This window comes from Ictidomys tridecemlineatus, chromosome 5 (assembly GCF_052094955.1).
Source record: "Ictidomys tridecemlineatus isolate mIctTri1 chromosome 5, mIctTri1.hap1, whole genome shotgun sequence".
NCBI classification, from domain to species: Eukaryota; Metazoa; Chordata; class Mammalia; order Rodentia; family Sciuridae; genus Ictidomys; species Ictidomys tridecemlineatus.
Window position 1 is genome coordinate 82,387,034 of NC_135481.1, and position 25,401 is coordinate 82,412,434.

General features: G+C 33.5%; 1 protein-coding gene across 7 annotated transcripts in view; it reads right to left on the reverse strand.

Annotated features, from left to right (window-relative positions):
• The window catches only part of Arhgap5 (Rho GTPase activating protein 5), a 76,996-nt gene that overhangs the window by 33,605 nt on the left and 17,990 nt on the right, over positions 1–25,401 (reverse strand). For 4 of the 7 annotated variants that reach the window (XM_078050239.1, XM_078050238.1, XM_078050237.1 and 1 more), the window contains exon 3: positions 5,485–5,632. The exons of 2 other annotated variants lie outside the window; for them this stretch is intronic. In XM_078050239.1, coding sequence (XP_077906365.1) covers positions 5,485–5,632 — 148 coding nt within the window. The remainder of the gene's footprint in view (positions 1–5,484; positions 5,633–25,401) is intronic. One more of the 7 variants, XM_078050240.1, reaches the window with a different exon arrangement.

Sequence of the window (25,401 nt, forward strand, 5' to 3'; positions counted from 1 at the left end):
ATTTTGAAAATAGGGTTCTTACTGATATAATTATATAAAGATAAGATCACACTGTGGCATAGGGTAGGTCCTTAACCCAGTGTGTTGGTGTCCACATAACAACACAGACACACATAGGGAAAATACCAAAGGCAGAGATTGGAAAGATACAGATTGCTATCTTTCAGAACAGTCAGAGTAATTTTCTGTTGTTTTAAGCTTCCCAGTTTGAGGGCTTTGCTATGGCAGCCCCCAAAACAAACACAGGACGGAACTTCCTCAACATTATAAGGAGCAATTATGAAAACCCCACAACTAATATTCTCAATGGTGAAAGAATGAAAGCTTTCTCCTAAGAAAAGAAATAAAAGATGCTTGTTTTCACAACTGGTATTCATCACTGCACTGGAAATTCAGCTAGAGCAACTGAAACAAGTCAAAGAAATAGAAGGTTTTCAGATATGAAAATAGTAAAGCTATTCCCCAATCCAGAGAACAACAACAACAAAAAATACAAATATATGTATGTATATATAAATACAAACACAAGAAATTCCAAAGAATATGCACACACAAAAGCGCTTAATAGAGTTAATAAAATAATTTAACAAGATTGCAGTATACAGGATCAACACACAAACAATTGCACATACCAGCATATACACTTCTAAAACTAATGCCATTTACAATATCATCCCTTAAAATATCCAAGAGTAAATTTATCAAAAGCAAGACTTGTACGCTGGAAACTATAAAATAGGATTAAAAAATTAAAGAAGACATAAATAAGTGGAGATATCAAGCATTCATGGACTAAAATGACAATACTAAAAAATAATCTAGAGATTAAATGCAATCACTATGAAAAGAGATAGGATGGCTTGAATTCTCTCTTTTCCACCACACTACGATGTGGAGATATTCAAGTCCTCATTCATTTGCTAGGGGAATGTAAAATGGTACATATAAGTGGAAAATAGTTTGTCCTCGGAAATTTAAACAGAGAATTACCAGGAATCCAAAGAACTGAAAATGGGCACTTAATAGATGTATATGAAGCTTTACAGCAGAACTATTCACAACAGCCAAAAGGTATAAATAACCTAATGTCTACCAGATGATGAATGAATAGATATAATATATACCCATACAGTGATACATACTATAATACAGATTAATCTCAAAAACATTATGTTAAATGAAAAAAAGAGACAAAAAGTCATGTTATATGATTCCATTTATATGCTATATCCAGAATATGTAAATCCACTGAAACATAAAGCAAATTGGTAAACTGAAGAAAGGGGGTAAGAAGAAGTAACTCTTTGTGGGTTTAAACTTTTCTTTGGGGTGATAAAAATGTTCTGGGACCAAAAGAGGTGGTGGTCAAACAACATTGTGAGTGTATTACATGCCATTGAGCTATACACATTAAAATAGTTCATCTTTTACACATATAATTTCACCTTAATAAAAAGTAACGTGGCCTGGAGTTGTAGGTCATTGGTAGAGACACTGGGTTTGATTCTCAGCACTGCATATAAACAAAGGTCTACTGACAACTAAAAAAAATTATATATAAAAAAAGTAATGTAACAAAATCATCATCAAGTCATTTAATACTAACAACCATGCTTTTTCCTTAATAACTTTTTTCTCTTTTTTTTGCAGGGGGTGGGGGGGTAGACAGGGGGATCAGGAATTGAACTCAGGAGCATTCAACCACTGAGCCACATCTGCAGCCCTATTTTGTTATTTTATTTAGATACAGGGTCTTGTTGAGTTGCTTAACACCTCTCAGTTGCTGAGGCTGGCTTTGAACTGTGATCCTCATACCTCAGCCTCCCGAACTGCTGGGATTACAGGCGTGTGCCACCATACCGGCTAATTATTTCTCTCTTTTGTGTAGTCTGGCAACTTTCCTTCTCATTTTAAATATTGACCTTGAAGCCCAGGAACAAAAAAGCTACATTAAGATCTTATATACTCAAATTCACCAAAACAGTATCTAAAGACCAAAACATTTTCCAGAGCTTCATAGCCACACATATTCATTCAACTAAATTTTGGTCTTTTATAGGGATTTTTCCACAGGCACTTTAAGATTTAACATGTCCAAGATATGGATCCATCATGAACTGTTAAATCTGCTTTTCATATTTCAACTTCCATTTTCATTAACAGAGTACTACCTAACATGGTAATCTGAGAGGCATTTTAAAGTCCTCTTCCAACCCCACAACTGTCTGTCTTATTTACTTAAAGATGCCTATTGTTCCCTTTCTTTTGTATTTCTTCCATACTACCCCTTTTTGTCCTCTTTACACTTAATGCTACACAAATTGCCCTCCCACAGTAAAGAACTAAAATTTTAAAAACACAGTTTTTCTAGCACTTAACAGGCAGTTTAATATTATGATTCATAAAGAAAAATGAGTCAAGCTAACAACGCTGGAGAGTATTTAGGTGGTTGTGAAGGCATGTGGAATAGTTTATCAAAACTGAGGAGAAAGAGACACAAGTTCAGAAAAGCCGAGAAGGCTACATTTGTAGGGCAGAGTACCAAACAGGCAAACATGTACACAGATAAAGAGTCTTAGATACGTGCAGAGTTCCTGGTGTCTTTGGATACTGCACAGGTACAAGTGGAAAGTTTCTGAGGCCAGGGCTGAAATTATTCTCAAAATATCTTTTAATATATAGGGCAGTGGGTCAAATCCTCTTCTTGCTTTTCCGTAGACCTACATAAGTACTAGAATAGAAGCTGCTTTGAATCCTTCACATTTTAGCAAATGAATCCAGCAATATAGAAGAAGAATAAAAACACTATGACAAAGTGGTGTTTATCTCAGGAATGCACCAGTAATTTAACATTAGAAAATCAACTAATCTAATTCACCATATAAACAGAGTAAAAAAATTCCAAAGATCATCTCAAAAGACACCGGAAAATTGTGTGACCCATTTGGGAGAAAAACTTTCAGCGAACTAGGAACATTAGAATACTTTCTTGACCTAATAAAAAGCATAGGAGAAAAGTAATAGGGTTGGGGTATATTTCAGTGGTAGAGCACTTGCCCAGCAGGTCCAAGGTCCTGAATTCCATCCCCAGGACCACAGAAGAGGAAAAAAAAAAGGTAAGGAGGGAATGCTGTACTTAATCATGAAAGACCAGAAATATATTGTATGTTAATATATCAATGAAACTTTTTTTTTTTGGTACCGGGGACTGAACCCAGGGATGCTTTCCAACAGAGCTACATTACCAGCTCTTTATTATCTTTTATTTTAAGACAAGATTTCACTAAGTTTCTGAGGCTGGCTTCGAATCTGCAATTGTCCTGCTTTAGCCTCCCGAGTTGCTGGGATTATAGGCATGCACCTAGCAATAAAACTGACTTTTAAAATCTACCATTAATATTTTCAAAGTTGTTAAAAAAATTTAGTCTTTTAAACAAGAGAGCTGATTATAACAAGTAACTTGTCATTTGTTACTATACCTAAGAATCTATAAACAGCAAAATGCAATTTTAAAATACTGGGTGTCTGCAATATATTTCCATTACTGCATGTTGAACCTTAAATATAAGAAGACCGTGCAATAGTCCATACCAAGAGCTGTATGGTGAACTCGTAAGCAACTGGAATTTAAAACCACTAATTAAAAAAAAAAAAATCAATCACTATACTAAAATAACAGCAATAGAAGAATTAGCTTTAATTTTTAATTCTATTCTTATGGTACCTAAGTATAGATTACTAGTTAGTAACTTGAACTAATTCAAGTGTATTAAGAATTAGACTACAGGGTTGGGAATATAGCTCAGTGGTATAGCACTTGCCTAGCGTGCTGAGGCCCTGGGTTCAATTCCCAGTGCCGACCAAAAAAAAGAAAGAAAGAAAGAAAGAAAAAATTGGGTAGGAACCGCATTTTATCCTGCACTTGAAATTTAGTCATTTTCAAATCACTCAGCTACTTTGAAAGTATTCAAGAAATGAGATTTTTAAAAATTATAATAATAAATGCTAACCCATCATTTTATTATGTTTCAACCATTAAAGGAAAGTATTTTATAATTGTCAGTCACATCTGTAAGTAAGGAATTATATTACAAGAAAAAATGAGAACTGTTTAAAGCAGGAAGGTAATATTGTAAGAATCTGTATTTCTTCTATGTTAAAGATGAACAGAAACACAGACAAGAAATTTGCTTGAAACACACTTCTCAATTTGTTTAGAGAAAAAGTAAATAGTTAAAAGCATATCCCATGTAGGTTCTATAAACTAACCCTTTTTTTTTTTTTGGAGGGGGGTGGCGGTACCAGGGATTGAACTCAAGGACATTCAACCACTGAGCCACATCCCCAGCTCTATTCTGTATTTTTATTTAGAGACAGGGTCTTGCTGAGTTGCTGAGTACCTCACTTTTGCTGAAGCTGGCTTTGAACTCAATCCTCCTGCCTTAGCCTCCCAAACTGCTGGGATTACAGGCATGTGCCACCTCTCCCAGCTATACTAACCCTTCTTAATTGAAGGAAGACTATAATACTAGCAGGTGACAGTTTAACCACCCACATGTCACACCCTTATTAAAACTTAGAAGCACCATTCCTCAATAGAGACAATACAATATGTATAGAACTTAGGTGACAATCAGACTAAAAGGATAAGATGCACATATGAACAAAAGTAAGCATGCTTATTTATATACAACATTGTTATGCTTTTTTAAAAAAATGCTCATATATCAAAAGAGATCATTAAGTGCAGCTGAACTACCTTAGCTCATGTTTTCAAACCATTAAAACCTCTAGTCCATTCAATCAGTAAGGTTCCATGGTTAACTTGTGTTCATTTTAAATATACTCTAACACAACAACCTTCTGCTACCCTACCTCTTGACTTGTGCAGCTCAACTTCTTTTTTAGTTTACATTAGGCAAAATAAATAAGAACAAGCTTATTTTTTAAAAAGTAAGAGTAATTATACATTTCTTGAAAATACCACTCAAACCATACAAATCACATCAAACTAGAACTGCTGAATAAACTGGAACATCATAATAAGTTGCCTTTCATACATCTATAACTATGCCTGTTTTAAAAGAAAATAATCCACATGTAAGATAGGTAACAAATAGTATTAGATTTTAAAATATTGGAAACTTCCAAATTACTGATTCAAGTAATAATGATCTGTTGATAATAACCAAGTTATTCTAAATTTCAAAGTAATATAAAGTTTAACGCTTTAGCATCAATTTAGCCATTTATTAGGTTCAAGAGAAGTCCAACAAAAGCATTACTGGTCAACAAAATTCCTTCCAAATATCAAGTGGTTATATTAAGAGTTAATACTCAAGACAAATAAGACTCAACCCTAATGATGAGAACTATAATCCTCTTCCAAAATTTAGCTTAAACAAGTCACAAACATTTAATAAACTGTTGGGGTAGCACAAGTGAAAATTTAAATCAAATCTTGTTTTGATATTTCTATCCTACCTGTATCTTCAATAAATTCCACACATTTTTCAACAAACAGTGGTATGGGCTTCTCAGCTGTAACCAGATCCTGGAGGGGCATCCCAAAGTAATTACTTTCCCAATTTCTACGCGTTGGTGGATTGAAGTTCTTAGTTTTCTTTTTCTGCTATAAGAAAACATATTTGAGTTAAAACTATTAAAAATTAATCTCCCTCAAAATATTAGTACCAAGCAATATAAACACACAGTTTGGATAAAAGAAAATATTTACAAGCCATATCCAATTGAAATGTCCATGAAAATTGGACACATTACATTCTACTAAGAGCAGCACCTGATCAATGGAGGCAAAAAAGTGAATAGGGAAAAAAATTAGCTGACTAGAAGAAAATATTCTCTTTGGAAAATAACATAAGACTAGATAGGGAGAGATGAGAAAGATTAGATAGTAAAAGACAGGGAAGATCATTTTTTCAATGACAATATAGGGTACAAACTAGAAATACACAGAGTAGGGTTTTATATAAATCTGTATTTCTAAGAATAATTTACTGATTACTGATTATATACTGAGGCTATATATTTGCATCAAGATTTTAGTCTATTTTCCCCACATTTGCCAATCCACTGTGACTTAAATATTAAGACAATTTTCAGAAGAAATTTGTAAAATATTTTCAATACAGTAAAAACCAAAACAAAATTTTTTTTTTCAGAATTTAACTTTTATCTAACCATTAGAAAAACATGGATTATTAACCAGGAATGTTCATCTCAAAACCCAAGGATGAATTGTCTGGAATCAATGTTGGGGAGATTCTGATTCAGTCTTTTTTGAGTAGGGTATAGCAAGCATCTTCAAAGATGATTCTGTTATGCATATCCAATTGAGAATCTCTAAAGTACAGGAAGAAAAAGTTTTCAGAAATTCAAAGAGCTTATTAAGAGCACTTTTACTAACAGCCCTGATTTCTTTTTCAGTATAACTATCTAAAAATTTTTATTTTCTCTAGTATAAATCACAAATCTATTCATATTGCTCATATCACTACTGGCTTACAAACAGAACAACAACAACAAAATTTCCTTCTATTTTAACCTAAAGAATGGCCTACCTTAGGACTTTTGCATGGCTGTTTCTTTTATCTTTTGAATGAGGCCTACACTGATCACCCGATTAAAAATCACAAACTGCAATCCTACTGCTTGTCTTCCCCAGTACTTCCAATCCTTCTTATCCTAATTCTTCTCTCCTCAACATTATAAAATTTATTCATGCATCATCTTTGTTTCAGGGGTATGAGGAAGGAAACAAAGATGATGCATGAAATTTCTGCTACAATAGAGACTCTACATATGGGCAGAGATTTTGATTTGCTCATCAACATATCCCAAAGATCAAGAATACAGTCTATAAAAGGAAATAATACAAATGGTCCTAAAAATCCAATGAGGTCTCAAATTGAAGAAGACCTTAGAAGATAGAAAGATCTCCCATGTTCTTGGATATGCAAAATTAAATATTGCCAAAATGAACATACTACCAAAAGTGCTAAACAGATTTAATGCAATTCCTATTAAAATCCCAATGACATTCTTCATAGAAATAGAAAAAGCAGTCATGAAACTCATTGGAAAAATAAGAGACATAGAATAGCCAAAGCAATCCTTAGCAAGAAAAGTGAAGCAGGAGGCATCACAATACCAAACCTTAAAATTATATTACAGAACTCTAGTAACAAAAACAGCATACTATTGGCACCAAAACAGACATGAAGACCAGATACAGAATAGAAGACATGGAGATAAACCCACATAAATACAATTATCTCATACTAGACAAAGGTACCATAAAGATACATTGGAGAAAATATAGCCTCTTCAAAAATGGTGCTGAGAAAACTAGAAATCCATATGTAGCAGAATGAAATTGAACCCATCTCTCATCCTGTACAAAACTCAAACTCAAAGTGAATCAAGGACCTACACATTAGACCAGAGACCCTGCACCTACTAGAAGAAAAAGCAGGCCCAAATTCTCCATTATGTCAGCTTAAGAACTTAATTCCTCAACAAGATTCCTAAAGCTCAAGAAATAAAAATCAAGAGTCAATAAATAGGATTGTATCAAACTAAAAAACTTCTTCACAGCAAAAGAAACAACCAAGAACACGAAGAGAAAATCTCTGCCACCTGTACCTAAGAGCATTAATCTCTAGGCTGTATAAAGAACTCAAAAAATCTAACACCAAAAAAAAAAAGGTACACTCATACATTGCTGGTGGGATTGCAAACTGGTGCAACTAATCTGGAAAGGAGTGTGGAGATTCCTCAGAAAACTTGGGATGGAACCATAAGGTATTCAAACCAGCATACTACAGTGATGCAGTCATATCAATGTTTATTACAGCTCAATTCACAACAGTTAAGCTGTGCAACTAACCTAGGTTATCCTTCAACAGAAGAATGGATAAAGAAAATGTGGTATCTATTCACAATGAAATATTACTCAGCCATAAAGAATGAAATTATGGCATTTGCTGGTAAATGGAGAGAACTGGGAGGTATCATGCTAGGTGAAAAAAACCAATCCCCCCAACACAAAGGCCAAATGTTCTCTCTGATATGCAAATGTTAACACACAATGGGGGTGGGGTGTGGAATAGAAGTTCACTGGCTCAGACAAAGGGGAATGAAAGGAAGAAAGGAGGGATGGGAATAAGAAAAAAAGTAGAATGAATTGGACATAACTTTCTGATGTTTAAATATGATTACATGACCAGTGTACATGTACAACCACAAGAAGGGGAAGTTATACTCAATGTATGTATAATATGTCAATACATTCTACTGTCATGTATATCTAAAAAGAACAAAAATGAATAAATACCCCCCCATATTTGAGGTCTCTTCTAAAATAATGAGCTTGGTTTATAGTTTGAGTAATCTTACCATATACAAGGAAAGATAAACAGAAGTGAATTATCAAATTAAGAGATATACTGTGCTACATTCAGTAAGCCTCAAAGAATATTAAAGGTTCCAGACAAGATGAAAAAAACAACAGTGGGGAAAAGTAACAGGAAAGATAGCCTCAGAGTTCTCAGGAAAAGTACAAGTCACAGGATTGACCTATAGGAATGCTCATGGGAAAAAAAAATGTGTCAAGAATTCTTTACCTAGCCAATATATATGTCATTCAGGTGTTCAAAACCACCAGCTGTAATTTTTTTTTTAATTTTCAAATATGCAATAATCAAATTTAAATTATAGCATGCATAAACTCCTTCTTGAGAGATCATAAAGAACACACAATAAAGAAATCAATAAAAAAGAACTTATATTGGAGAATGTTGCTATGAAAACCATATGAACACTATATAATGAAACAAAACTAATTCTAAGTAATAATATAATCAATAATTTTCCAGGAAGCATTACAAAATATAAAAATTATTTGTAAGAGGTCAAAACCAAATTCTCAACCTACCCCAAAAGAGGAATGGGTGGGATATAAGAGATAAAGTAATTATAGTAGTGCATGACAGGTTATCAGAATACACTGGTAGGTTGAGCAAGAATAATAAACTGAAATAGGTTTGTAATATTTAAAGAAGAAAAAGCAAACCATAAATTAATAGCATCTTTATTTTTCTTATCTTTTCTCTGATGGCAAAGAATAAAAATTGAAAATAAGGAAAAGGCTAACTGATATTTATAAAAACAAGTGTAAATAGAATAAGATCAGCTATACAAATAAAATTCTAAGACTTGGTATAAAACTAAACCAACTAACCATATGCCATTTAAACCAAGGGACTTAAATAAGTTAAAAATGACAGGCAATTGAACAAAGTACGTACAGAAGGACTGTACATAATGTACTCAATATGATATGGTCTACAAATTATCAACCCACAGCCAATCATACCTAATGAGAAAAAGCTGAAAATCTTTCCTCTAAGATCAGGTACAAGAAAAGGTGTTCATTCTCATCATTCTTATTCAACAAAGTACCCAAAGTCTTAGCCAGAACCATTAGAAAAAGAGAAAGAAATAAGACATACAGATAGGAAGAAAATCAAATTATTCCTGTTTGTAGATGATACAATCCTCTCTATATAGAAAAACCTGAAGACTCCACCAAAATACTATTAGAACTAATAAATTCAGTAAGGTAGCAGGATACACAACCAATGTACACAAATCAGCTGCTTTTCTATACACCATAACAAATTTGCTAAGAAAGAAATCATGAACGTCATCCCATGCACAATAGCTACAAAACAATAACAACAAAACCACCTAGGGATAAACAACCAAATTAGTAAAAGACCTCTACAATGAAAATTATCAAACACTGATGAAAAAGAAACTGAAGAAGGCACAAAAAGATGGTAAGACATCCCGTATTCATGGATCAGGATAAATATTACTCAAACGTCCATACTATCCAAAGGGATTTACAGAGTCAATGCAATCCCCATCAAAATACCAGTGACATTCTTCAGAAACAAAAGAAACAATACTAAAATTCACACAAAACCACTTCACCTGAATAGCTGAAGCAACTTGGGCAAAAGAAAGAAGCTAGAGGGACCACAAAACCTGATTTCAAAATAGCGTGGTACTGGCATAAAAACAGACAAATTAAACTGAAGTGATATCAGAAATAAACCCAAATGACTGACTACAGACAACTGATTCTTGACAAAAGTGCCAAAAACATTCATTGGAGAAACATACATTGGATAGCCTCTTAAATATGGTGGGAAAACTAATACAATTAATAAAACTAGGTTATTCATAAATATCACATGATTCCACATGCACAAGAAACTGAAACTCGACCCCTATATCTTACCCTGTACAAAAATCAACTCAAGACAGATCAAAGACCTAAATATAAGCCTGGACATTCTGGAAAGTTAATGAAGAAGCACTTTAAGATATTGATGTGGCAACGATTTTCTGCACAGGACCCTAAAAGTACAAGGAAAAAAAAAAGTAAAAATTGGCAACAGGAATTACATCAAACTAAAAGGTTTCTGCATAGCATAGCAAAGGGAGAAAAATCAACAGAGTGAAGGAACAATTTACAGAATGGAAGAAAATATTTGCCAACTATGTATCTCACAGAGGGTTAAAATTCAGAATACGTGAAGAACTCAAACAACAACTGAATTAAAACGACCAAATTATCTGGATACTTCTCAAAAAAAGAAATATAAACAGCCAGTGGTAGAGCCCTTGCCTAGTACTGGGTTCAATCCTTTGCACCACACAAAGTTTTTTACATCTTTACATATGTTTACATTTCTCTTAACTGGTGCCATTTATGATTGCATGCGTTAAGTTTTAATATATTAAAAAAATAGATTTATTTAAAAAAAATTATCCACAAATTCTGACTTCTCTTTCTAAAAGGAAAAAAATGGGAAATCATACTTCCCTCCAACAGCTTCCCATTTGAATTTTCTCTCATCACTATATACTCTGGTCCCTCTGTCCTAAACTCAAGGGATTTTCAACATATCCCAGCATACAATGCAATCAAAGAAACCCAGGTAACCAGAAGAACTACCTAACCTCTCCCTTCCTAATGTTCTAAAACCACATTTCATTATGTTACTGCCATAACCAACTTTCGTATAGTTCTACCATGTTTCATATTTTCCCACCTGTAACAACCACATTATAATTTAAAAATCTACTGCCCCTTCCATCATCTAAATCGTGCTTTTTCTCTTTTATTTCTTTGGGGCTACACCTACTTTTCATACTTTTTTCTTTTAGCATCAATTTGTCCCAACATACAAATACTCTTTAATCTTTAAAACCCTATTCCAATACCACATTGCCTTCTAATCACTCCCTCAATTTTTGCTCCTTCTCTCTCACACACACACACACAAAAAACCCAACTTGAATGTCATTTAAATCTTCATTTTTCACATCTTACTCTTCAATTTACTTTCATCTGGCTTTTCATACCATTTCATTAAACTGACTGTGAAGATCAGATACTTCCACACTATGAAATTAAAAACAAAAAAATCCCTCCATCCTTATTTTCCTCCTTAAGTACTTGTTCTTTTGGCTTCCAGAGTACTCATCTTTACTAGTTTCTCTCTTTTCAGTCTCATCTGCCAAAAACTTTTCCTTTTTCTAGCCAAATTCGATTCTGAGCTCTCCTTTCTTCTCTAGCTATCTCTCCTTGGATGAATTTATCTAATCACGCATAAATTCTTTTTGTCCTCATAACTTTTCCTCTGAGTACCAGTTTCACACATTTAATTTTTTAGACTAATTCCACTTGGATATCAATAGGTATATTTAAAACATAAAACACACAAAATAGATGTCTTAACTCCCCCCCCCATCTGAGATCTCTCACCTCTAAATTTTATTATTTAATAAATACACTCAGTTGCTCAAAACATAAATCAAAATACTATCTAGAATCTGGTCACTTTTCTGTTTCTTGGTACTTGAACAAGAAATAATATAGATACTTAGTAAACACTGACAAGAAGCAAACAAAACTGTGAACAAGAACCTGAAGGCCAGGTGCAGTAGTACAGTTCTGTAATCCCAGTGGCTTCAGAGGCTGAGACTGGAGGATCACAAGTTCAAAGCCAGCCTCAGCAAAAGTGAGGTGCTTAGAAACTATGAGACCTTATGTCTACATAAAATACAAAATAGGGCTGGGGATGTGGCTCAGTGGTCGAGTGCCCCTGAGTTCAATCCCTGGTACCATTAAAAAAAAAAAAGAACCTGAAGAGTCTTTACCATGTAAAATTTCTGTGCTGTTCCTTTATTTACCAGTTTACAGAAACCATTTCATTTCCCTAATGCTTCATTCCTATGAAAGGCACCAGACAGCTATGCCTAAACTTACATATCTTAACTGAAAAGAGATTCATACAAAAGAATGATTACTTGTCATAAAGTTATGGTAAGAAATAAGCAGCTAGCTCTACGTAAATTCATTTGGATATAATGAAAGATGCTTTCAACAGTGTATAAACTGAGAAATACAACCTGCTAGGTTACTGTGAAGGATACAAAAACTAGTAGAATTTAATATACTCAAGAAATATACAATCTATTATGAAGAGTAAAACACCCCATTACCAGTCATTTAACAGCACATATAAAACGGTATGTTTTTTGTTGTTGTTGTTTATTTTTATGTGGTGCTGAGGATCAAACCCAGGGCCTCATGAGTGAGGCAAGTGCTCTACCACTACAACCTCAGCCCCCATCAAAATGGTATGTTAAGTATCAAAATAACTAGAGGTAAGGCTTAAACCTAGATTTTTAAAAATTTTATTATTATTTTTTAAAAATATAAACCTAAACTTTAAAATATGGGCTGGGGATATAGCTCAGTACGTAGAGTGCTTGCCTCACATGCATAAGGCCCTGGGTTCAATCCCCAGCACCACACACACACAAAAAAAAAATTAAAAAAAAAAAAAAAGGTAAACCTCATATAAGAAATAAAGCTAGGGACATTTTAGGAATTTAGAAAGGAGTCTGTAAGTCTAGGCTCTGTAAGTGATTTATTCACTTAAATATTTGGGTGCCTATTAACTAGTATCTATCATATCAGAAAAAGGACTAGAAACTGCCATTTATATACTGCTCACCATCAGGCACAAGTTAAGGCTATGTACACAATCTCACTCTTCATATCAGCTCTGAGACAGGGCTTCTATTTTACATCTATTTGGGTATTCCTGGAATTTAAAAAATGCACACAATGGAGGCAGAAAGGTAGACAAGGGCTATACTGCAACAGCTTTAGGCAAAGAGTCTGAAATTTACACAGAGGTTACAAATATATTTTGTAGAGCAAGTGACAAGGTATTACTGTATAATCACTATCCCTTAAAAGTAACATAAGGAGCTGTTTGAATTAATGTTGAATGTAACAGAGAAACTCATTTAAAAAGTTATTGCACCACAAATATTGGTGAGGATGTGGAGAAACTAGATACATCATACATTGCTAGTAGGAATTTAAAATGGTACATCTTACTCTGGAAAACACAAGAGTTTCTCATGAGACTAAATATTAAATTACCATATGACCCAGCAACTGCATTCTTAAGCATTTATCCCAGAGACATGAAAACTTATTTTCATATAAAAATCTACTCTCAAATGTTCATAGCAACTTTATTCATGATTGTTAAAATCTGAAGATAACTTGATGTACTTCAACAGGTTAAAAAACTGATACAGTTATACCATGAAATATTATTCAACAATAGAAAGGAATAGTTGATACATGCAATGACTTGACTGAATCTTAAGGGAATTATACTGAATGAAAAAAAGTCAAGTCTAGAAAGTTACACACTATATGATCCCATTTATATAGCATTCTTGAAAGGACAAAATTATAAGCCAGGTGTGGTGCTACATGCCTATAATTCCAGCTACGTGGGATATTGAGGCAAATTAATCTCAAATCCCAAGCCAGCCTGAGAAACTTAGACCCTGTCATCAAAAAAAAAAAAAAAAAAAAAAAAAAAAAGGTGGGGTGGGGTAAGGGAGTAGGAGGCTAAGGATGCAGCTCTGGTGGAGTGCCCTTGGGCTTAATCCTCTGTACCCGGGTGGAGTTGGGGGTGGTGGCAGGGGCAAAAAATGACAAAATTATAGAAACAGAAAACAGATTAGTTGCTGCCAGATTAGGTCAGAGGTGAGGGAATGGGTAAGGAGGAGGTTATGGTTATAAAAGGATAACACAAAGGATATTTATGGTGATGAAGACAGGACACACACAAAGGAGTACAAGTGCAACTGAGGAACTTAAGATATGGACTGTATTAATGTCAATATGCTGGTTGTGATATTGTACTAGTTTTCCAAACTGTTATACCATTGTGAGAAAGCAGGAAAATGGTACACGCGATCTCTATTATTTCTTACAATGGTATGTGACTCTACAATTACTTAAAAATAAAAGGCTTAGTTAGGAAATTGAAAAAACCACTGTAATAATCTAGATAAAAAGTAATGACAACCTCAACTAAAATTGTGACAACTTTATAGCTGAATAAAAAGTCAAGTATTATAAATAGCAATAGCATGTATCTCTGGTTTTTATAGTACCACTTTCCTAAAAGCGCATTCTTACTTCTTACCCAGTCATGGTAAAGACAGGGAAGTAAAAACTATGACCGATGAGGAAAAAAATGCTTTTCCTACTGAACAAGTACAAACATGACATGAATGACTGACTTCTAAAAACTCACAGCAATTTCTTTAATGACCAGCTACTACACCAAGGTTTCTCAACTTCAGCATTATTGACATTTTGGGCTACACGATGTTCTGTTGTGAAAAGTGGCCTGTGAATCTTACAATGTATAGCAGCACCCACCCAAACCCAGTTGTGACAACCAAAATGTCTCCAGACATGACCATGTGCTCACTAGAGGGCAATATTGACCCTGGTTGAGAACCACTGTGTTCTTAAGGACCAAGGGTTGTGGCTCAGTGGAGGAGCGCTTGTCTAGCATGTGTGGAGCACTGGGGTCAATCCTCAGCACCATATTAAAAATAAATAAATACAATAAAGGTATTGTGTCCATCTACAACTAAAATACACACACAAACACACACATTTGTTTTTAAAGGATCAAGAACTCAAGCTGGGAAAATGGATACAGATGTATTTCTGAGTAAGTCTGAGAAACTTAAAAAAAAAAAAATCCATACATGACTCAAGGTTGGGAAACACCACTGTACACAAAGATGAATGATAATCTCAACTGCTCTCAAAATGTTTACAATGTAGGGAAAAAAAACACAAAAATTTGTGTACTGTATATAAAGCAATTATGTTAGGTGGGGAAGAAGAATAATTATAGAATAACATCAGTTTCAAGAAATTCAAGCGAATGGGTAGACTTCTACCCTGCTTCCCCAAATTTATATTTTCATGTATATTCAAAAGAACGTAAGTTTTATATTATACCTCACATTTCATTCTTAGAACCACTGTTGTTCCCTTTGCTTCCCATCTCATCATTAAGTACTCTTTGTTACTTTAATGGTTGGAATTCAGAGCATTAGCGAAGAAAGAAGAAAATTTTCATTGTATCTTCCTTTCCCACACATCTTATAATGAGGTCTTAAACTGGGGTCAACAGGTCTTTAGAAGTATGTGAAACTCTTAAAACTTCAGTAAAATTTTGTGCATGATCATTTTTCCAGGGAAAATACTCAAATCTTTCCTTGGATTTTCAAAGGCTAAAAACAAACTTCCAAAAGTTCACAATTATTTTGTACAAAGTATGCAAGGTATACCTCTTATATTAACAGTTACATATAGTCATGAAAACCCCTTTGTTACACACCCATAATTTGTTCTAAGAACTGGAAACATCAAAAATTACTATTTTTAAAAAGCAATCCTCACCACGCACTATGGCACACGGCTATAATCCCAGCAGCTCCTGGAGGCTAACACAGGAGGATCTTGAGTTCAAAGTCGGCCTCAGCAACTTAGCGAGGCACTTGCACTTCGCAACTCATCAAGACCCTATCTCTAAATATAAAAATGGGCTGGGGATGTGGCTCAGCGGTTGAGCCCCACTGGGTTCAATCCTCAGTATTAAAGAAAAAAAAAAAAAAGCAATTCTCCTTCCCACTGGGCTTTCTCTTCTTTAAAAATCACAGATTAAACCTTATTTACTTGAGTACTCCTTGACAACATTAGTGAGATGACAGGAAAACATTATAGAGGTAGAAATCATAAAATTGAATCTACTGCAAAAACAAAACAAAAAGAAAACTCTTCTAGGACTGAGTAGAACAATTTGTAGTATACCAAATTTGAAGTTTATAAAATTGGCAATCCTATAAATTTACCTATAAAGACTATAGAACACAATATTCTGTTATGGGAGTTAAACGCTTCTTTGACAAACATTAACTATGTTCCTAATAATCAATAATCCACTTCAGAAATAAGTAAATTATCCTCAATAAAATACATGAATCTGAAATACACTTTTAAAATTAAACAGCTAATTATATTTTAAATATTTGAAAAGCAACAAACCATGATCAAATGGATAGCAGAGAACAAATTCAAAGAAATAGCAAACAGCAAGACTGTTAAAATACTGAGAGGAATCCCTAAATTTATATATCACAAGTTAGTGAGGCCAGCACCAGAAATGCTACTAAAGAAATCAATTTTAGCTTTACAGAAACATCATAGATCTAGGTAATGATCAGAAATAGAGCAATTTAGCCAATTAGTAAGAAAGCAACAGAAATATTTATTACAAAAAGTCTCAGTGAATGTTTTTCAGATAAAACAGATACGAGGAAAAGGAGTTTGGATAAACCTTGTGGAAAATATATTTAAATTTCAAAAAAATCAATTTTGCTAGGCTGAATTCCTTGACAGCAGAGCCAATGACTAAGTTATCCCTCTATTAGCTTCTAACAATATTCAGGCACAGCAGGTATTCAATAAAATGCTTATTAATCAAAATAACAATTTCCTTAAGTGAAAATAACTTATAATTATTAAGCAGATTCTTTTATTACCAGTTTTCTACAAAAACAAGGCCATATATATTTATACTGATTTCAACTGATCACAGCATAACATACATCACAGCACAACAACATCTCCCTAGGTTAGGGAGATGAACTATAAACAGTTTATAAATTTTGTCCATAGTGGACACCATCGTTTTCATCTTTTAGAATTTTGCCCAATTTAGAGGAAAACTAGCTTCACCCAGAGCTCATGGGATAAAGAGGCTCAGAACTAAATTCAGTAGTGAATTCTATTCCTCTGGTCAGAAAAAAATTGACTAGGAGTAGACACAGGCCCAATTAAAGACAGCAAAGATGCTAATTGAAGGGCTTGGACTAGAAAAGATGCTAACTGCTAGCTTTCTCATTCTTCTAAACATACTTCCTGCTGGGAATGGTGATGTGTGCTACTCAGAATGCAGAGGCAGGAGGACTCCAAGTTTGAGGCAAGCCTGGGTAACTAAGTACAACCCTGTCTCAAAAAAAAAAAAAAAAAAAAAAAAAGATTGTGTTGGGAATGTAGCTCAGTGGTATAATGTTTACCTAGTATATCCAAGGCAATGGTTTCAATCCCCAGTATTACAAAAAATTAAAAGTAAAAAACCCACAACCACCCCAAAACTTTCTATACAAAGATGACCCTCCCTTTTTAATGCTGTGTCCAAAAGGTAATAATGTATATAACTGACATATTTTATCAACTGCCAATAAAACCTAAGCAAGAAATACCCAGAAAATAATTTTTAAAAAATTTTGAAACTTTCAAGCATCAAGACTTTGTTAAAGAATCCTTGCTCAGGGGCTGGGATTGTGTCTCAGTGGCACAGTGCTTGCCTCGAATACATGAGGCAGTGAGTTTAATCCTCAGCACCACATAGAAATAAACAAATAAAATAAAGGTATTGTGTCCATCTACAACTAAGAAAAATTAAAATTAAAATATGTATTTCTTGCTTATAAAACAAAATGCAAGTCTAACCCACCAGACCTGTAAATATTTTTCTACTATCTCTTAACACCCAATTCATATGTAGCCTTAATTAAATTTACCTCAAAAACCTGATGTATCTCAGATGTGAACACCGACAGTCAACCTCTGGTTAAGGATATACACTAAATCCCAAACTACATTTTCCCTACAACTTATGCATTTTCATAGAGTTCAATACAGACATGTTTTCATATACTTCATTAGCTTTATACCTGGAATGAACCAAGTTAGAAATCAACTAAAATGGTGGTTACCACTGTTTGGTTAGTGGTATTTATTTTTTAAAAAGTGTTTTACTTGATAATGACTGTAAGGTTCTAGAATTCAGAAGTCAAAAGTCTGAAGATTTACTACATTCTAAAACATCTACTATATTAATAGCATTGCAAGTTGCTATTTGCTATTATCAAATTAACATCTTTTAACCAAATACATACACATTAATGTTTACCTGTTCAAGTCCTATTTTCATATAACCCCACCCCAAAAGGCTTCAAACCCTGGTTTCAGCAGTAGCAATCTTGTAAGCCTGATAGTATATTTAAATAAGAAGGGCACAGTAAAATGCAGAGAAAAGAAAGGGCTGGAAAGTATATTTGAGTACAAAATAATATTTGGTAAGTGTTAATATAAATGAGAGGATGAAAAGAGCTAAGACCTGGAAGACAAGAAAGCAACTTAAAAAGAAGTTACAAATGAAATATCATTACAAGACTTACACAAATGCACCATAAAATTCAATAAGCATTTAACCATTTACTCTTGTTGAACCAAATTGACAACAATAAAGCAGATACTGAAAAAAAAAAAAATCAGCTTGAACACAGGTATACTTCCCTCCTTCACTGAACACTGAACAGGAGTTAAAAACTGGCAATTTTATTAATGACTCAAGTTTTCTCAGTTTCATTGTCTTAAAACATGGCTTTTCAAATATTAGGTTATGAAAACAATCCAGTAGATTCCAGCTAGCACTCCTTTTTTCACTGTAATAGACCAGAGAATCAAAGCAATTGAGCACAGTGGTGTATGTCTATAAGACTAGCACCCAAGGAGGCTGAGTGGGGGGGGGGGGGGAGATACAAGTTTGAGGCTAGTCTCAGCAACTTAGTAAGATCCAAGAGCCTGTCTCAAAAAATAAAAAGAGATGGAGATGTAGCTCAGTGGTAAAGTGCCCCTGGGTTCAATTACCAGTATAAAAAAGAAAAAAAAAGTATATAATGAAACTAGGTATTGTATTGCCATTTCAATTACAGAGATATATTTAGGTAATACGCCATGATTTTTAAAAAATTCTCACTGCTTGTGTCTTATAGGTTAAATATAAAATATTTACTATAATTTTATAAATATAAAACTATAGGGTTAAATTTTTATTTAATGTTAACTCATTTGGAGAATTAAAAAGATAGCTAAGTATAAACCTTTCTCTGATTCTAAACGGATGAGCCCATTAATGACTCCTTTGATGCCATTAATACCCAGAAGTTACAAATCAAGGAATCTGAGTGAAGATTCCTAACTCCTAGATTTGGCTCCCATCTTAAAGAATGAAGGCAAAGAAAATGATCCTTTCTGTGGTAGGGGAAAAAGAAAAACTTCAAAGATGTGCATAAGCTCAATTAAAAATTATAGGAGTATTTAATTTTGAAATGTGTCAGAGATTAATTCAGCAAATGGGACAAAAGATTGTTTTGAAATACAGTACACTGGGATACTTCAGGCCTGATACTATTTTTGAGCAGTATGATATGCCAGGCACTTGAAATATCTAGTTCTAGTTCCTACCACAACACCAAGGAAAGTACTCTAAGACCTAATTTACAGCTGAGGAACCAGCTACAGAAGGGTCAGGGTTAGTAGTTTTTGTCTTTTTTTTGTGGGGCTACAGATTAAACCAATGACCTCACAAATGCTAGGTAAATGCTCTACCACTAAGACACACCAACAGTGATTTATTCTTACAGTCTGCTTAATTAAGGATCATCTCAGTTATTTGTTGTTTGGCTATTCAGTACTAGCAGTTCTTCAGAGACCTATGTTAGGCAATCTTCTATATTCACTCCCGAAGAGATTTCATCTATTTCCATCTGTATTTCATTGTCTCCTAAATATGTATCTCCTAAATATGATCTCTCCTGAGAGCTTTTAACTACCTACTCAACATATACATTGAACTCTATAACCAAAATCGTAATTCCCACTTCCCAATCCAAAACCTGGCAAATTTCTAATGGTCTATTATTGGATTTCAAAAATTAAGAATCAAAAAAATAAATTAAGGATCTATAAAGCCTAACTATAAGGTTAAATTTTTATTTAAAATTTTTGTTCGGTCATGAATAAAACAGACATGTATTTTTCTTTTTAGTTGTAGATGAATACAATATCTCCATTTATTTATTTATTTTTATGTGGTGCTGAGGATTGAATCCATGCCTCACACATGCCAGACAAGTGCTCTACCACTGAGCCACAGCTCTCTAGCCCTGTATTTTTTTTAAAAATACTTTTTTAGTGTAGAGGGACACAGTATCTTTATTTTTATTTATTTATTTTTATGTGGTTCTGAGGATTGAACCCAGGACCTCATGCATGCAAGGCAAGTGCTCTACCACTGAGCTACAACCCCAGTCCCTATTTTCCTTCTCTTATATCATTCTTGTCTGGTTATAAAATTAAGGATAAGCCAGGTGAGGTGGCACACACCCATAATCCCAGAGACTCTGTAGGCTGAGGAAAGAGGATCACAAATTTGAGGCCAGCCTCAGAACCTTAGCCAGATCCCGTCTTTAATAAATAAAACAAAACAAAACAAAACAAAAAAAAAAAACAGAAAAGGGAAGGGGGCACCAGCTTAGTGGTAGAGAACTCCTGGATTCAATACCCAATACTGTTAAAATAAAAAGTAAATAAGATAAATAAAACAGATGACTTAAGAGAATGAATTGAAAATGTCTTCTGTTTTCTGAAACAATTTTTTAACAATGGAATGACCTGTTCCTCAAAAATCTTCTGTAATTTTTATTTTATTTTTAAAATTTATTTTATCTGGGCCAGATATTTCCTTAGTGGGAAAATTTAACTGCTATTTCACATATTTTTTATTAAAAGCTTCCTTATTTAGGTAAATTGTATTTCTTTTAGGAGTTTATTTTGCCTAACTTCCAATTGTGCTGGCATAAAATTATAGTACTCTATTATCTTTCTAATCTGATCTATCTCTAGTTTTGTCCTTTTTATTCTCAGTGTTTATGCATTCTCTCTTTTCTCATCCACCTTACCAGGTTTGTCTACTTTTCTAGTCTTTTCAAAGAATCAACTTTTAGCTTTGGTCATTTCTCAAGTAGGCTCTAAAACTCATTTTATAACTCAATGGTCCCTACCTGTCCTTTAACATGACTATCTGATACAAAATCTTTTTCCTTAGTATAACCTGAATTCCAACACAGCTGACCTTATGGCTCAGGCTCTGCTTAACCAATTTCAGCTCTAAATTAGCTTTTCAGTTTAGCAAAAAACCCTTTTAAATGTAATGTTATTCCAGAATTCTATGACTAGGACATCTTCCTTATACTTTGCCTTATATTTATGCCTCTGTACAAGTGATTTTCCCCACCTAAAATATCTTTTATCTTTTTAGAAGCCAACAAAAATATTTGTAACTGATAATTTATACTGTTTTCATCAAGTTTTGTAAAACTACCACCACACACTACTGGTCTCTTTCCATCCTATGTTCCCATAAAATATTTACATTTGGATTACATTATCACAGAATAATATATTTTTTTAGGGGTGGGGCAAGAACTATGGATTGAACTCCGGGCTTCACACATGCTAGGCAAGAACTCTACAAGCCTTTTAAAAATTTATCTTGAGACAAATCTTGCTAAGTTGCCCTGGCTGGCCCCAAATTTACAATCATCCTGCCTCAACCTCCCAAATAGCTAGAATTACAGGCATATGCCACCATGCCTGTCTACGTAAGTAATTTTTATTCAATTTTACGATGTCCCAGGCACTATTTGAAATAAATATTACCTTATTTCTCATAGCAACCCTAGTAAGTATGATTATTTCCATTTTCCCAGATGGACATACACAGAAGTTATATAGTTACGTAGCTAGTAAGTAGCTGAACCTGGATTCAAATCTCTTAAGTCTATCTCTAGACCATGTGTTCTTGACCAATGAACTATGCTTCTTTCAATTGTTCTAATAATATTCTCCTAACCCTGGCCAAACCACAGGTTTATAGGGTCCCAGGCTACCATATTTCACCTCTTTAAGGGATACAAGTTTTCAAATTCTTGAGAAAGAAGCAACTTTGATGATTTAATATTTAATTTTTAATACAAAAACAATTTTTAGGCAAAACTAAGATGTACAGTCGTGCTCCACTCATTCTGTAATGACTGAATGTAATGGAAAAATGCCATGGATAGTTATATAAATGGCCCTTTATAAGAAGTGTCTTAGACATTTCACTATGGATAAATAAAAGCACAAAACTATAATTTTGGCATAAAACTTTATCTATGATGTTGCATTATAACCTACGTTTATCTTCTTGAGATCTGTGGTCCAGAAACCAAATGGCTTTTTTTTTTTTTTAAAAATATCTTTTAGTTCTCGGCGGACACAACAACTTTGTTGGTATGTGGTACTGAGGATCGAACCCGGGCCACACGCGCGCTACTGCTTGAGCCACATCCCCAGCCCCAGAAACCAAATGTTTATGACACCGGATTTAACATTACTTTAAGACCTAAAAGTTTTGAGGCCTGTCATTTTAGTGTTAACAGTTCAAACATAGGGGCTGGGGTTGTTGCTCAGTAATAGAGCACTTGCCTGACATGTGTGAGGCACTGGGTTAGATCCTCAGCACAATGTAAAAATAAATAAATACAATTTTAAAAATTGTCTATCCGCAACTAAAAAATATTTTTAAAAAGAGTTCAAACTTAAATAAAAAGCATGAATCTACTACTTAAAACAATGTTATAAGTGTAAGGCAATTCTGGAAAAAAAACCCCAAAACTACAAAACAGCTAAGACTGAGTATAATCAACTGAACACTGATTAAAAGTCTGAGTTAAAACCCAGTTACTATTTCACTGCAAGTGAGGAAAAGCCTGACACCAATTAAGGAGAGGTACTAAGCAAATAATTATAAAATACTAGATTCAGTGAATGTAAGATGCTAGTGATTGTTAGCAGCACTATTCTATTATTTTATCTCTCTCTAAAAAAGAATAAAAATAAAACCTGCACCATTTAAATTGTGATATGCTATCGACTGTTGGACACGTCCAGATTTCAAAAATGAGAAAAAAAAAAACAAAACCCTGGATTTTAGAACCAATGAAATATAATTTAAATCACTATTTAAAATAGTGATTTAAATATAATCAGGTATGAGGAGACCGAATTCAATTCAAGGCATACTAACATTCAATTCAAATAACATCATTAATTAAAGGGAATTAAGGACTGTGCCAAACATTCTACAACATAAAGCTGGCACATTTTCCTTCTCAAGGTGCTCAAGAGTTGAGAAATTTAACACTCCTAAGAACTGTAGTAATAATAAATTTCAATCTGAAATATTCAGGCATTTTGAATGTAGTAATTTGATTCAACTGTATATTTATTCTAAAAAAAAACCACTCGTTTATGCAAACTGGCCAATGCAAAAATAAATAAATAAAAAAGTAAGACTTGGAAATCTAACCAACCAGTTTTGATAAATTTGCTAAATGGAAAATTATGTAATGACTACAAGTATAATCTGAAAGACTACACAGCACTATGGAAAAGTATGATTGTACTACTGCTATTAAAGAGAATAGTTCTGTCTTAGGGGGATATGATGAAGAATTTTATGGCAAAGAGTCTAGAATTTCCAATTTAATCTTAAAAGGGCTCAGAACAAACAAAAACATACAAACTAATATATATACTGTTCAAGCAAGTGGAACTAAACGTAAACAACTGATAAATATGTGTAATGGCTGTACAAAAACTTTACTATTCCTGCAACTACTACTACCCTAGTGGAAACTATATCAAAATAAAAAGTTACCAAAACATTTAGATTTGTGAACAAAAATGAAACACACACACACACACATAAAAAGCAATTTAAAAATGGAAGACTGTGGATGCTTTATTTTTGTTAATAAGTATCAAATAGTTTTCATAATATAGGCTGTGTTCCTTGGGGCCAGGAATGTTTTGGATTTCCAATATTTTCCCATTTTGTAATATTTGCATGTACATAATTTTCCCATTTTGTAATATTTGCATGTACATGTAATATTTGTGGATGACACCCAAGTCTAAAACCAAATTCATTTGTTTCATATACACCTTACAATATAGTTTTAAGGTAATTTTATACAATGTTCTTAGTGCACTTGCATTTTTTGGGGGGCTGCATAATAAATTTTATTTTATTGGTAGATAAATAATTATACATAACAATAGGAAGTACATGTACATAATTTGATCAATCTCATTCCCCATCATTCCCCAATACCTTCTCTTCACCCTTTATCCCCAGATTTGTTCTGACTGATACCCATCATAAGAGGTCAGGTGTGGAATTTTCCATGTGTGGTATCATATTGGGGCTCAAAATGTTTCAGAGTCGGGGGAAGGGGAATGGGAAAGACAGTAGAATGATTCTGACAAAACTTTCCTTATGTTCATATATGAATATATAACCAGTGTAATTCCATATCACATACAACCACAAAAATGGGAAGTTGTACTCCATGTATACATGTCAAAATATATTCCACTGTCATGTATAACTAAAAATTTTTAAAAAAATTTTTAAAGTATGTGCTATATGAGTTTATAGTTGAAAGAAATTTTGATATTGGAGAGAGGAGTGAGTACTTAAATGTCCACAAAGAGTATGCAGTATCAATATTTATACATTAAAGTCTTTCTGAAATTTTAATATTTGGAGTTTAAATAAACACCTTTAAACAAAAAAAAGTATGAGTCTCATTTAAAAAGTTTACATGCTTAGTGAAAAGAACAATGATAAAAGAAACACTGTTGCTTAAATTTAGAAAATAAAATGCAGTCTATCCAACTATAATGGGGAATTACCATATGCAGGAAAACTATTTAGAGTAAACTTAATCAAAATATTCATACCTTTAATTGAGCCAAATAACAATCACCTGTAGTAAATATGTATTGATAATTTATATGACTATGGAATTAACTGATGGAGAAACTTTCAATACACTGAAACACCACTTTATCAGAAACATTTAATATATGTATGTTTAGGTTTCTCATGCTTCATAACATCAAATCAATTAACCATCTATTGAAAATGTAAAAGA